The sequence below is a fragment of the Erpetoichthys calabaricus genome, chromosome 13 (assembly GCF_900747795.2).
Source record: "Erpetoichthys calabaricus chromosome 13, fErpCal1.3, whole genome shotgun sequence".
Lineage (NCBI taxonomy): Eukaryota > Metazoa > Chordata > Cladistia > Polypteriformes > Polypteridae > Erpetoichthys > Erpetoichthys calabaricus.
This window is the reverse complement of record NC_041406.2, coordinates 59,588,948-59,603,629: the sequence shown is the minus strand read 5'-3', so window position 1 is coordinate 59,603,629 and position 14,682 is coordinate 59,588,948. Positions and strand designations below refer to the sequence as shown.

The 14,682-nt window shown below is 39.2% G+C and overlaps 1 protein-coding gene across 6 annotated transcripts in view; it reads right to left on the bottom strand.

Annotated features, from left to right (window-relative positions):
• crppa (CDP-L-ribitol pyrophosphorylase A) overlaps positions 1-14,682 on the bottom strand; it is a 328,414-nt gene that overhangs the window by 106,434 nt on the left and 207,298 nt on the right. For all 6 annotated transcript variants that reach the window (XM_028817033.2, XM_028817031.2, XM_051936123.1 and 3 more), the window contains one exon: positions 3,704-3,790. In XM_028817033.2, the coding sequence (XP_028672866.2) occupies positions 3,704-3,790 (87 nt within the window). The remainder of the gene's footprint in view (positions 1-3,703; positions 3,791-14,682) is intronic.

Genomic DNA, 14,682 nt, shown 5'->3' with positions numbered 1-14,682 from the left:
AGAGTTAACAGATATGATGGAGAGAAGGAAGGTTGATATATTGTGTGTGCAAGAGACTAAATGGAAGGGGAGTAAGGCCAGGTGGATTGGAGGTGGATTCAAATTGTTCTATCATGGTGTGGATGGGAGGAGAAATGGGGTAGGAGTTATTCTGAAGAAACAGTATGTCAAGAGTGTTTTGGAGGTGAAAAGTGTGTCAGGCAGAGTAATGATTATGAACCTGGAAATTGCAGGTGTGATGCTGAATGTTGTTAGTGCATATGCACCGCAAGTTGGGTGTGCAATGGGTGAGAAAGAAGATTTTTGGAGTGAGTTGGATGAAGTGATGAACAGTGTATCCAAGGGACAGAAAGTGGTGATTGGAGCGGATTTCAATGGGCATGTTGGTGAAGGGAACAGTGGAGACGAGGAGGTGATGGGTAGGTATGGTGTCAAGGAGAGGAATGAAGAAAGTCAGAGGATAGTGGATTTTGCCAAAAGGATGGACATGGCTGTGGTGAATACGTATTTTAAGAAGAAGGAGGAACATAGGGTTACGTACAAGAGTGGAGGAAGATGCACACAGGTAGATTACATCCTATGCAGAAGAGTTGATCTGAAGGAGATTGCATACTGCAAAGTGGTGGCAGGGGAAAGTGTAGTTAAGCAGCATAGGATGGTGGTCTGTAGGATGACGGTGGAGATCCAGAAGAGGAAGACAGTGAGGGCAGAGCCAAGGATCAAATGGTGGAAGTTGAAAAAGGAAGACTGTAAGGTTGAGTTTAGGGAGGAGGTGAGACAGGCACTGGGTGGCAGTGAAGAGTTACCAGACAGCTGGGAAACTACAGCAGATGTAGTAAGGGTGACAGCAAGAAGGGTGCTTGGTGTGACATCTGGAAAGAGGAAGGAGGAAAAGGAAACCTGGTGGTGGAATGAGGAAATACAGGAGAGTATACAGAGGAGGAGGATGGCAAAGAAGAAGTGGGATAGTCAGAGAGATAACAGAAAGTAGACAAGAGTACAAGGAGATAAGGCACAAGGTGAAGAGAGAGGTGGCGAAGGCTAAATAAAAGGCGTATAATGAGTTGTATGAGAGGTTGGACACTAAGGAGGGAGAAAAGGACCTGTACCGATTGGCTAGACAGAGGGACCAAGCTGGGAAAGATGTGCAGCAGGTTAGGGTGATAAAGGATAAAGATGGAAACGTACTCACAAGCGAGGAGAGTGTGTTGAGCAGATGGAAAGAGTACTTTGAGAGGCTGATGAATGAAGAGAACGAGAGAGAGAAGACGTAGGATGATGTGGATATAGTGAATCGGGAAGTGCAACGGATTAGCAAGGAGAAAGTAAGGACAGCTATGAAGAGGATGAAAAACGGAAAGGCCATTGGTCCAGATGACATACCTATGGAAGCATGGAGGTGTTTAGGAGAGATGGCAGTGGAGTTTTTAAGCATTGTTTAATGGAATATTGGAAAGTGAGAGGAAGAAGTGTACTGGTGCCGATATTTAAGAATAAAGGGGATGTGCAGGACTGCAGTAACTACAGGGGAATAAAGTTGATGAGCCACAGCATGAAGTTATGGGAAAGAGCAGTGGAAGCTAGGTTAAGAAGTGAGGTGATGATTAATGAGCAGTAGTTTGGTTTCATGCCAAGAAAGAGCACCACAGATGCAATGTTTGCTCTGAGGATGTTGATGGAGAAGTTTAGAGAAGGCCAGAAGGAGTTTTTGTAGACCTGGAGAAAGCATATGACAGGGTGCTTCGAGAGGAGCTGTGGTATTATGAGGAAGTCAGGAGTGGTAGAGAAGTACATAAGAGTTGTACAGGATATGTATGAGGGAAGTGTGACAGTGGCGAGGTCTGCGGTAGGAGTGACGGATGCATTCAAGTTGGAGGTGGGATTACATCAGGGTTCGGCTCTGAGCACTTTCTTATTTGCAATGGTGATGGACAGGGTGACAGACGAGATTAGACAGGAGTCCCCGTGGACTATGATGTTTGCTGATGACATTGCGATCTGTAGCGATAGTAGGGAGCAGGTTGAGGAGACCCTGCAGAGGTGGAGATATGCTCTAGAGAGGAGAGGAATGAAGGTCAGTAGGAACAAGACAGAATACATTTGTGTAAATGAGAGGGAGGTCAGTGGAATGGTGAGGATGCAGGGAGTAGAGTTGGCGAAGGTGGATGAGTTTAAATACTTGGGATCAACAGTACAGAGTAATGGGGATTGTGGAAGACAGGTGAAAAAGAGAGTGCAGGCAGGATGGAATGGGTGGAGAAGAGTGTCAGGAGTAATTTGTGATAAGACGGGTATCATCAGCAAGAGTGAAAGGGAAGACCTATAGGACGGTAGTGAGACCAGCTATGTTATATGGTTTGAAGATGGTTGCACTGACCAGAAAGCAGGAGACAGAGCTGGAGGTAGCACAGTTAAAGATGCTAAGATTTGCACTGGGTGTGACAAGGACGGATAGGATTAGAAATAAGTACATTAGAGGGTCAGCTCAAGTTGGATGGTTGGGAGACAAAGTCAGAGAGGCGAGATTGCGTTGGTTTGGACATGTGCAGAGGAGAGATGTTGGGTATATTGGAGAAGGATGCTAAGGATAGAGCTGCCAGGGAAGAGGAAAAGAGGAAGGCCTAAGCGAAGGTTTATGGATGTGGTGAGAGAGGACATGCAGGATGATGGGTGTAACAGAACAAGATGCAGAGGACAGAAATATATGGAAGAAGATGATCGGCTGTGGCAACCCCTAACGGGAGCAGCCGAAAGAAGAAGATGCAATATGGCATAGACTGGAGACTGGCTTCACATGCAGATACAGGAAATAAAAGAGATAAAAAAGATTGAGGGAAAGATAAGGGGAAGATAACAGAACTCTTAATGTTTTAACGACTGACCCGTGTCAGAGATAAAAGAAGAAAGAAAAGGTAACACAGAACCTAGACCTCAGCAACAATCCTCCAAATGTCAAAAACATCTCCAAGCATTCTGATGCCTGGTTGAGTCCATGAGAGAAAGGAGGAGATAGTGTTGGCTGCTACACAACCATACTAGTAGACACATATAGACCAAACACTGTGCGAAGACACAAAGCTGGCAAATGCCATCGATGTTGTTTGGCTGCTTCAGATATTCAAATTTTGTTGCTCTATTCTATAGTAACTTAATTGTTTGGTATCAATAAAATTATTGTAGATACATCCATACTTTAAATAAACATGCACATCAAAATAAAAGAAAAGCCATTTAATGAAAAATGTCATATAATATTTAAACTGCACAAAATAAGTTTAAGAACTAAATTATTATGTAGCTGTTCCAGAAACACATTTCCAGGAAAACTATTTTGAAATTGTTTCGGGAAAAACCAAAGTATTTTGGTGACAGTGATCTTTGGTCTGCACTGTAAATTAGCTGAAAATTGCTCTAGTAACTCTCAAGGACTATTTCAACTTTGACTGCAATAATAGGTAAACTCTGAAACAATTGAACAAACAGATTTAAATATACAAAAACGAAAGCCCAAACAAATACATTTTCATGTAAATAGTCATGCATATGCTTTACATGCACAGTATCTTCTTCATCTGTATTCTCATTAAATTCCAAGTTTGCCAGGAGTTAAGACTAACTTGTCAAAAATAAGGGCAAAATGAAAACCCATCTTGATACCAGCAAATTGCATTGTACATTTTTGACTTAATGATTTTATACTTACTATAATAATATTGTAACTTTCTTGGGATGACACATGTGGAATACATAATTTCTTTTTTCCATATTCTGCTGATATAACTTCTACATCCTACAAAAAAAAAAAAATACATATATAGTGGAATCTCAGGTGTTTAAATATACATCAAAGATCATGAACAATTTGCTTTCTTTGGAATACCTACTATCATTAAAAATACAGTAAAAGATACACACAAAAAGGCTTGGGAAGGTGTGGTAAGGTTCTTGCACTATAGCACATTAAACTCCAGTAATGGTGCCTGGGTTGCACAGTATACCAGTACTGGAAAAGTACCAAAAAGCCTATATTTTAAAATGGTACGGTACCAGCATTTTGAGGTTTAGGGTATTGGAAGTAAACATCAGCTTTCCTCTTAATTGCCCCCCACCCCTGATACTCTGTGGTGTATAGGTAGAAAAATGTTAATTCTGTAGACTTCACAAAACAAAATCACAGTCTTTGACACATTCAAAATTGAAACTTCACAGTGGGAACTGCCCTCCCTTATTACATCAACAAGATTCGGATTTGGAGTTATCCGTTATTTGCTTCTAAACTGTTTGGTACCAGCACTTAATTCTGTAAGCCAGTACTGATTAACAAGTTTTAATACCATATAAAATCATTACATAAATTGCTAATATCAAAATAGCTTGGGGAATTTAATCAGAACAGACATTACGATATGACAGCAAAACAATCAGGTAACTGCATATTTCATATACGTTTTAAAACTGTATTGCTTGAACATCAAAAACATTCCAGCCTACTATTGGCTGTAATAAGACTGATAACCTAGGAGCACAGTGGTGTCTGCAAAGTGATCTGAAACCTTAATTTTAAGGAAACTATTAAAACTGAACATTCAAAGGGCCTAAAATACTCTTTTCACAAAACAAATCCAAAGAGGTTAAAATACTGACAGAGCTGTTAATGCATTCATAGAGAATTACTGTGAATTGTTCAAAGCAGCCAATCTGTGCAGTACCTAGCAATTTACATATTAAAGCTATTTAGCCATTAAAAGGGATGACAGTTATTATCAAGTTTCATTGCAAGGCCTTCTTCATTAGATGGATGGATTTGAGAAAACCACCATTTTTTTTTCAGCCATTGTTACCAGTAGCCACTGGATAAGGATAGATTTACTTGAAACACAATACTTTCCCACAGAACCTCCACTCTTTTTGCACATTCAAAATGTTTTTTCTCCTACCTTACCAGATGCTACAGTATTTTTTCCTCTGAAATACTGCTAATATATTTTGTTTCTGGTGTTATCAGTGGTATAGTCAAAGCTCAAGAGGCAAATTAACATTTAAAAATGACCAAAGTAAACAAGTAATTACAAAAAACAAAAACATCACAAGTTGATAAGTTTTTATCAAATCTACCATATTGATATTTCCAGTACTAACAGGAATCAGTTATATCAAGCATTAATTGTCATTTAAAAAGTAAGTCAGTGATTACTTGAACGAGCTTACATTATTCTAAAAGAAATACACTTATTACACTTATATATAGAACTGAATAAGCAACTGATAGAACTACAAAGGTATTGTCAGTGGAATAGGAGTACCTGTAAAGTGCAGTACTTCAAAGATGCAACGCATACAAAAGACTGGCTAAGTGAAAATATACAGTCCGAGCAAGGACACCAGGTATGGCAGCAGACACCATTCCAGCTAGGTACATTGTTACCTTTTTAATCTTTTGTTCCTCAACATGTGTTTACAGCACATTCCCATGACTGAAACTAGAAGTGTTTTTCATCTTTTTAACATGAAAATACAAAATGCCAACGACATTTAATTGCTTCACCAATCAACACCTACCGATACTGTCTTCTCCTTTGGCCTGTGGAGGTCTATCAAATACAGAAGGTCTAGTGGATGTACCCCAAAAGTAGTATTACTTTTTATATAAAGAGCAATTTTAACTTTGCAAGAGCAGTGCACATGTTTAACATATAATATCTTATAATTACAACTTTTATTATAGATAGAGTACAGACAGGTTAAGTAAAGCTGATGTCACATTACACAACTTCTAGCTGGAGGAGATGGCAAACTTGAATACTACATTTGCTGATATTGTAACCTGAGTATGTCAATTTACATGACTAACAATTGCAAGGTATGTCAAAATACACAACTGTGTGATGACTTCCAGCACAGTTTCACATTTTCAAACAGTCTCAAGCTCGTACTTTTTTCTGACAGGGAATATCATGCTGCCTGTCAGAGCTGGTGGGCATCCAAAGGGTTGAAAGTTATGGTGAGTTCAGCTGCACTCTCAACATCTTCTTTTTCTTTTTTCCATTTTATTATGGTACATACAACATGAGAGATTAGAGAGACAAAACAACTGCATTGCTTATTTCTTGCCGCCGTATTATATGGATTGTACTTGCAGGTAAGTGCTTGTGGGTTGTCATTTCTCATGCGTACAGAGCTGCCCTTATGACTTATTACCAAATTAAACCTGTTTGCTTTTGTCAAGGCCAGTTGCAGACTAGCTGTGCTGTGCCACCGGGTATATCATACTAATGACTGAAAAGTCACAAGAGGGTATAATGACAGCCCCTGATTAACTAAGATTATGTAATGAAGTCTACAACTGAAAATCACTGGAAAAGTCATGAAATCTGACATGGCCTTAACTTTTTTAACGAATTAGTGGTGGTATTTGAACCAGAAGCTGTATTGTTTAAGGTACTATGTCTTAACCTTAACCTTCTACTGCCTGCAAAACAATCTAAAAAGAATCAAAGATGAAAACTGCCAAATGCAGATATTGAAAAATCAGACTCAAAAAGACGTAAAGCTAATACATTAATTTCTGTCAAAAGAACTTTCATACTGTAACCTTAACCCTAACTTAAGTTAGAAAAATATGTCATTTATTAAGCTGTTTATTCCTTTAACTCATTTAATTAAGCAGAAGGTCCCAGGAGAAACATTTCTTTACAAATTCCCACTGTCATAATACAATGTTAAAATATATTTAATTTAAATCAGAAATATTTGAGCAAGATGTGTAAATCAGTGGATAAGCATAATCTCAAAACTGTTCAGATGGTATTATTTAAGAAAGGTTAAGAGTGAATCCATGTAAAGTGTTTACTCCTTTGGAGATTTAAGGCTTAGACAATGTTATAATTTTCTTTTTGAAAGGCTAGTAATTTTATTTCCATGTAAATAGAAATTTGGTGATGGGGTCAAATATTTGCTATCGAGTTAAACTCAACTTCTGATTCTATGATGTTCAAAACTTCAAGAACAGTGCGTTGTATATTGGTGTCAGTATATGTATCTGTGCATGTTGCTGGAAGTCTATGTACAATGATAACTTCCCAAAAAATTGAATTATTTTTTATAAACAAGTTGCATTATGTATGCCTTGTTACATATTGCATGCTGGCTGATGAAGAGAAAAAAATGAACACACAAATACACACACAGACACCACAATAGCTCTGTAAAGGCCAATGGACACGGAGGTATTAAGCCACCACGTACCAATCTGTCTATGCAGCTTGTTTACTTTATTTGACACAATGTGTTTAGTTTCAAACTAAATATTATTTAAGATGTTCATGACAATTCCATGTTCATTTTACTCTACATTTCTGTTCACAATAAATAAACGTTATTGTACTTGATTCTCTATTACTGCATAGTACAATCAATTTTTAGTAATGTCCTATTGTATCAAGTGAAATTTACTTGGAAGAACTGTATGGACCACTCCATACTTATTCTTTGGGTTATTTCAGTGTGTTATATATAACAGTGTGCAGCACATTGCTAGATTATCCAAACATAATAATGAGAATTGACTTACAATTAGTGGGTGGCATGGTGCAGCAGTGGTAGCGCTGCTGCCTCGCAGTAAGGAGACCTGGGTTCGCTTCCTGGGTCCTTCCTACGTGGAGTTTGCATGTTCTCCCCGTGTCTGCATGGGTTTTCTCCAGGTGCTCATGTTAGGTGCATTGGCGATCCTAAATTGTCCCTAGTGTATGCTTGATGTGTAGGTGTGTATGTGTGCCCTACGGTTGTCTGGCACCCTGCCTGGGATTTGTTCAAAGCCTTGCGTCCTGTGCTGGTTGGGATTGGCTCCAGCAGACCCCCGTGACCCTGTATTAGGATATAGCGGGTTGGAAAATGACTGACTGACTGACTTATAACTACCTAAACACTGGAAAGAGAGGATTTAAAAAAATTATTGTACTACCAATATACCCATATATTGGTGACAAGAGGAAAACTGTTGAATCCTTGGTACTGTATATATTTTTTTTCTAAATGGGGAAAAAAAGATTAGATTTTGTTTCTTAGTATATCCTGAATGAGGCGAAAAATTAACTTTTCAATATAAAAAGTGAATGTGAGAAAGTAATAAAACTGTCTATGTATGGTCCAGTTTAGCTTGTTTATTATTGTTCATCTGACATGTGCAAAATAATCTCATTTTAGTACCTTTTTCATATATTCACAGATGTGTATGCTTTATGTATACATTTACCTTATATTCTTTCATTCCTACCTGTCTTTTGTTAATTATTTTAATATTATACTCATTCCAATTATGATATACTACATTTTACCCATTATTGAAAAAGTATGTTTCTTACAGTATGTATTTTCCTTGCTGGTTATTATATTCCAATATACCATGAGGTTTCTGGATGTGTACATATTAATTTAATAATAACACTGTCTAGGACTTACTCTTATACTGTACTCTTACTCTTATAGTCATACTCTTAAATCTGCATTATCTTAAGAACCTTGTCTAACCTTCCACTTCTTACTTTCAAATTATTGATGTGTACACATTTTCTGTATCTGGCCCTACCTGTTCCAAAAAACCTATAAACCTAATCCCCTCTAATTTACACATAAATTTCATTCATGTGTTTAACCTTTGGATCTCCTTAATTCTACCTGGATTAGTGAGTGGCACAAGTAAATCTTCAGAAAAGACCACCTTGTCAGCTCTGCCCCTGAGGTTTTCACTAAGCTCTTTAAATGTGGTTTTACAGAACTGACAGCCTACCTTTACCTATGTCATTTGCTCCAGTACATGTAATGGAAGCTGGTTCCTCTCAGCTCTGCGCAGCAGCCTATTCAGATGTCAAATCCAACAATAAATGAGTTTTCCACAACCAAAACTTCTTTCTTTCTGGGTCTCTTCCATCCTACCTATAGTCTCAGAGACATCAGCATTTACTATTGTTCGATATTTCAGTCTTTGATACTGGTGGTCCTAGAAAGAGTGAGCCTCCTGCTCTGCACTTATTTCTGATACTTACATACATATTTTCACCACCGTGGTTTGGAGTCTCTACCAGTGGTACTGTTTCCAAATGTACAGCTTCCCATAAGAACACAAGGGGAGCTCTGATTCCTTGAAACAGCTCAAGCTAGCAATGATCCTCTCAAATTCCTGACATAATAGAGAAGTTGACAACATTCCATATGTTATCTTTTTTAATATTCCTTCCATAAACATCAGGGCAAATTTTGCTAAAAACTTCACGGTTAATGATAATTTTAATAAAAATAAAAAGTTTTTTTTTTTTTTTTTTTACACATATGAAAGTAGCTTCCCTCCATGTGCTTTTATGTACAGATAATTAAACCTTCATAAGCCTCCAGTTTTATTCAAATTACGCCTGAGGACCATTTTGGGACATGATAGGCTATATAGAAAGACCTGTCCATTCTGAGATCTGAGATTCTATATCTGTCCCATGTTAACTTTTCCTACCTGGCAAATCCTCTCATCCCCAGCATCAAAGAAAATTAAAATGCAAAACCCAACAGCTGTCTCTCATTTTGTTTTTGTACATTTTGAGGAAAGCAAAGCAAAGAACTGCTCCCAGCAAAACATATTGTAACCCTTAATCTTCTAATTCACATGCATATAACCTTCACACAGAAAATTCTTTAGCAGAAATTATATGGAAAAGAGGAAGGGCTGTGAAAAAGAAACCATTCGATCAGATCGCATCCTTTTTGGTTGTAGCAGGTGGTATAAAAGAGATGCTTCCTATAATGTCATTATTAATATTTAAAAAATATTTCTGGTTTTATTTCTACAATCTAGTTCAAAGTTTATTGTCATGTGCACAGTAAGGAAACACGTTTCCCTGTACAATTAAGTTCTTTTTTTGCTATCCACACCAAATGCCAAAACCAAAGTATAAAGATAAACATAAATAATAAGTAGCAGATAGATAATAAGTAACAGAGGCAGCATAAAGTATAAAAACAGAATAGAAGTATAAAGTGCAACTGTGCAGGTAGGTGTGTGATGGACAAGTCAAATACAGTTGTGTGAGGTAGATAGAATGAGGTGAACCATGGTTATAAACTCCAGTCAGTTATTTAGGAGTCTAAAGGCCTTGGGAAAGAAAGAGTTCTTTAGCCTGGAAGTCCTGCATTTCATACTTCTATACCTCCTGCCTGAGGGCAGAAGTGTGAACAGTTCGTGTTGGGGGTGGGTGGAGTCCCTGAGGATCGAGGCAGTTCTCCTGCAGACTCTGCAGGCGTTTGCAATCCACAGCAGTAGTATTGCTGTACCACACAGTGATGCAACTGGTCAAGATGCTCTCAACAATGCAGCTGTAAAAGTTACAGAAGGTCTTAGTTGACATACCAAACTTTCTCAGCCTCCTCAGAAAGTACAGCCACTGCTGGGCACTCTTGACCAGCTGTGTGGTGTTAAGTGTCCAAGTGAGGTCCTCACTGATGTAGACACCCAGGTATTTAATGCTGCTCACTCTCTCCACTTCAAGCCCTTGGATGAACAGTGGCCGGTGAGATCTCCTCTCCTTCATCTTGTCTGTGTTGAGGGTGAGGTTGTTGTCTTCACACCATGACGCCAGACTGTCCACCTCCCTCCTGTAGGCCACCTCATCCCCACCAGTGATGTGTCCTATCACTGTGGTGTCGTCTGCGAACTGTAGGATGATGTTATCTTTGTGGGAGGTGACACAGTCATGAGTGAACAGGGTGTAGAGGATGGGGCTGTGTTTGTGATAATGGTGGCTGAAGTCCTATTACCAATCTTGACAGACTGGGGCCTGCCAGTCAGAAAGTCTAGGAGCCAGTCACAGAGGGTGGAGTGCAGGCCAAATGTATACAGATTATGGGCGAGTTTATGGGGAATAACCATGTTAAAGGCGGAGCTGTAGTCAACAAATAGCATCCTGATATAGGAGTCTTTGTTCTCCAGATGGGAGAGGGAATAATGTAGTGTGGCAGCGATGGCATCTGAGGTGGACCTGTTGAGCCGGTAGGCATACTGTAGGGGGTCCAGAGTGTCCGGTATGCTGCTCTGAATGTGGGCCAGCACTACTCTCTCAAAACACTTCATGATGATTGGAGTGAGTGCTACTGGCCTGTAATCATTCAGGCAGGTGGGTGGGCTTTTTTTAGCAAGGGGGACGATGATTGTAGTCTTAAAGCAGGATGGAACGATGCTCTGACTGAGGGAAAGGTTGAAGATGGAACAGAGAACATCAGCCAGCTCGTTGGCACATGCTCTGAGAGCCTGCCAGGGATGTTGTCTGGTCCAGCTGCCTTACAGGGGTTGAACTTCCTTAGTGCTTTGTGTACCTAACATGAAGTAACCATTGGGGGAGGGGAGGGGAGTTGCGTGGTCCAGGTGTGTGTGTGCCTCCACTCTGTGCTGTTTCTGGATGTCTCAAATCGGGTGCAGAAAGTGTTGTGATCATCCGGCAGACTGTCTGTGGAGCTGATTGTGCTGGTGGTGGTCCTGTAGTCTGTGATGTGCTGTAGGCCCTGCCACATACTTCCAGAGTCAGCAGTAGAATAGAAGCCCTCCAGCTTCTCTCTGTACTGCCTCTTCGCTGTTGTGATGGCTTTTCTTAGATAGATAGATAGATAGATAGATAGATAGATAGATAGATAGATAGATAGATAGATAGATAGATAGATAGATAGATAGATAGATAGATAGATAGATAGATAGATAGATAGATAGATAGATAGATAGATAGATAGATAGATAGATAGATAGATAGATAGATAGATAGTCTGTACTTTATAGCTTTGTACTTCGTCTTAGTGCCTGATCTAAATGCAAGAGAGTGAGCACGCAGCATGTGGCGTACCTGACTGTTTATCCAGGGCTTCTGGTTGGGGAACTTCCTGACTGGTGTTGTGGGCATGATGTTGTCAATACAGGTGCTAATGTACTCAGTCACATACTCAGCATAGTCCTGTATGCTGATAGAAGAGTCCTCCAGAGTGGCTGAAACCCTAAACACATCCCAATTTGTCTGAGCAAAACAGTCCTGCAGGGTGCTCTCAGTCTCTGGGGTCCAAAGTTTAACTTGCTTAATGATAGGGTTTGTTTGTTTCAGCCTTTGTCTGTAGGCTGGGTAAAGGAACAATGAGATGTGGTCCGATTGTCCACAGTGGGGCGGTGTGCAGCCCTGTATGCACCATGTATGTTGCTGTAAACATGATCCAGTGTGTTCTTCTCAAGGGTGAGAATGTTCATGTGTTGGTGGTATTTAGTAAGTACAGTCCATAAATTGCACTGTTTAAATTCGCCAGCTGCAATAAAAACAGCATCGGGATGAGCCATCTCTAAGGCGCTGATGACGTCATGGAGTTTGCAGAGCGCTGCCGTAGAGTTAGCTCGTGGGGGGATGTAAACAGCGGCCAAAAACACAGCATTGAATTCTACCAATTCCCTTTTTAACCAGATTAATTCAGCTTAGAGTCTTGAAAAGTTAAAACCTAACAAGGCATTAACTAGGAGTAATGAATCACAAGTTCCTCCATTTATTTGTAAAATAACTTTTCCGCATAACAGACACAGACTTGCAGCTCAGTCTGCTTTTAATACTACTGGTTTCTGTTTTTATTTTACTTTTTAACTGTTGATGACAATGGTCATAATTAAACAACTGCAAAACCTGAATGAAAAGGGATACATTTATAATCCTGGAATATTTACAGCACTTAGCTTTAAATGCAATAAATACACAGTGCTGAACATGGAACTTACAGGTAAGTTTTTGCTTTATGTACAGCATTAAGTGTATGCTTTTCATCTTGCTTTGTCTTTGAACATTTTGAGCAAAGAGCTAAGATGGAACCTAGCCAAGGAGGAAAAGAATTGGGAAAGCAAACAGACTGAAATGATGCCAGGTCAATTTGCATATCCATGATACATATCAACATTTGTAGGCTACTTCTGCAGATTTAGCAGAACATAATTTTTCAAAATGTTTAGTAACTCTTCAACTTAACCAGTTTGTCAGAAAAAGTTAAGAACCCTCTGTCACACATGAGCGCTTAGGAGGCAGGCCACAAGCCGTAAGGTGAGTGAATCCTCACGAGATAAACGGTATCGAGCATTAATGCCTCCCTCCTTCTTTCACCAGACTTACAGAAGAAAAATAATGAAATTCCTTACTTACCACCTTCATTTCATTTCATATCTACAAAAGGGCATTCTAGCCAAGGCATCACTTCCGCTTCCGACTCCCACAAGATGACGACACTTCCGGTCCCAGCATGATAATGTCACTTCCAGTCCTAGCATGATGGCACCACTTCCGTTCTCAGCCTGATGATGTCACTCACTTCCGCCTTTCTGTTATGATGAAATTTCCATCCATACTTCCTTCCGGTCGCCATTTTATATAAAAACCACCACCTTACTTGCTATCTGTTGTCAAATGTTTCTTATTTAATCCAACTTTTTTACATTTTTTTGCGCTAGTCCACTGGACATTATATGGGGCAATTGCCTAACTCTTTGCAAGTTTGTCGAGTCTCTTCATTTTTACCACACATCACTAACATCGACTGATCTAATACTGCCATTTTTATGTCTGACAGTGAAGGATATATGAATGCTGGGCAGGATGGGTAGTATGGTATAACCATTGCTACCTGTTCCAGGCAACAAAGCAATTTCCGAAACCAAATTCAAACTAAATATTTAAAAAATATTACTTGAAAATTTTCTCCACATCACAAGAACAATAGATACATAAAATATGTAACAAAGTATTGTAGTAGATAATGCTTGACATTTTAAAAGAATTAGCTGAATAGAGATAGACAAGGTAATTTAGGTAGAATAGCCTGTTTGTCAGTCTATGCTGTGCACTTTTTATAAAAAGTGCAAGTCTGCTAGATTTAGTTAGGTGAATGTTAGGAGAATTATGGATCTCCAAATAGAATATGATCCTTACATTTCATAAATCATTACATCCCTGAAGGAGTACTTACACAATCCATGGCTGGATACAGGAATATTATTAAACACCTCTCTGATACCTGAAACAAAGCTGGTTATATCAACCACTTTGTATGTTTTACCCAATTGTAATGACCTCCAAGTGTAGATCTATCATGGACTAATAAATGGATCTTTTTTTCTAGTTTTGGAGTTAATTGCTACTTACTGATCAGCTGTCCTAAACACTAGCTTTCTAAACATTAGTCATGGAAATTAAACCAATACCTAGGGGAAAATGTATTTTTTGTGTCACACATTCTTGTTGGAGAATCTCCTTGCTGACTCACTTGAGTTAAGTGTTAACCCACTGGGGCAAGAGGGGACACTGTCATTAACTGTGTTTTTTCCTTCTCCATGTACAGCTCTTAGAAGCTGCCCAGTGAGGGCAATTAGCTTGGCCTTTCCTGCTTTCTCAAAATAAGAAGCCCAAGTGTCTTGAACGAGCCGCCTTTTTTGATATGAGACCCAACTGTTACAGAGCTCCTATTGAGAATTATTTGTTGCGCAATAGTGGCTAACCAGAGCCCTATTTTTAAGTTAAATTGCTGCCCTTTGGGCTCCTGTGATTTCCTGCCAGAAGGCATTTACTTTAAGAGAATTAAAAGGCATGACCCAGTTGGCATCCCAACTATTTTTCAGTTGTTATGGTTCCATTTCTCCTG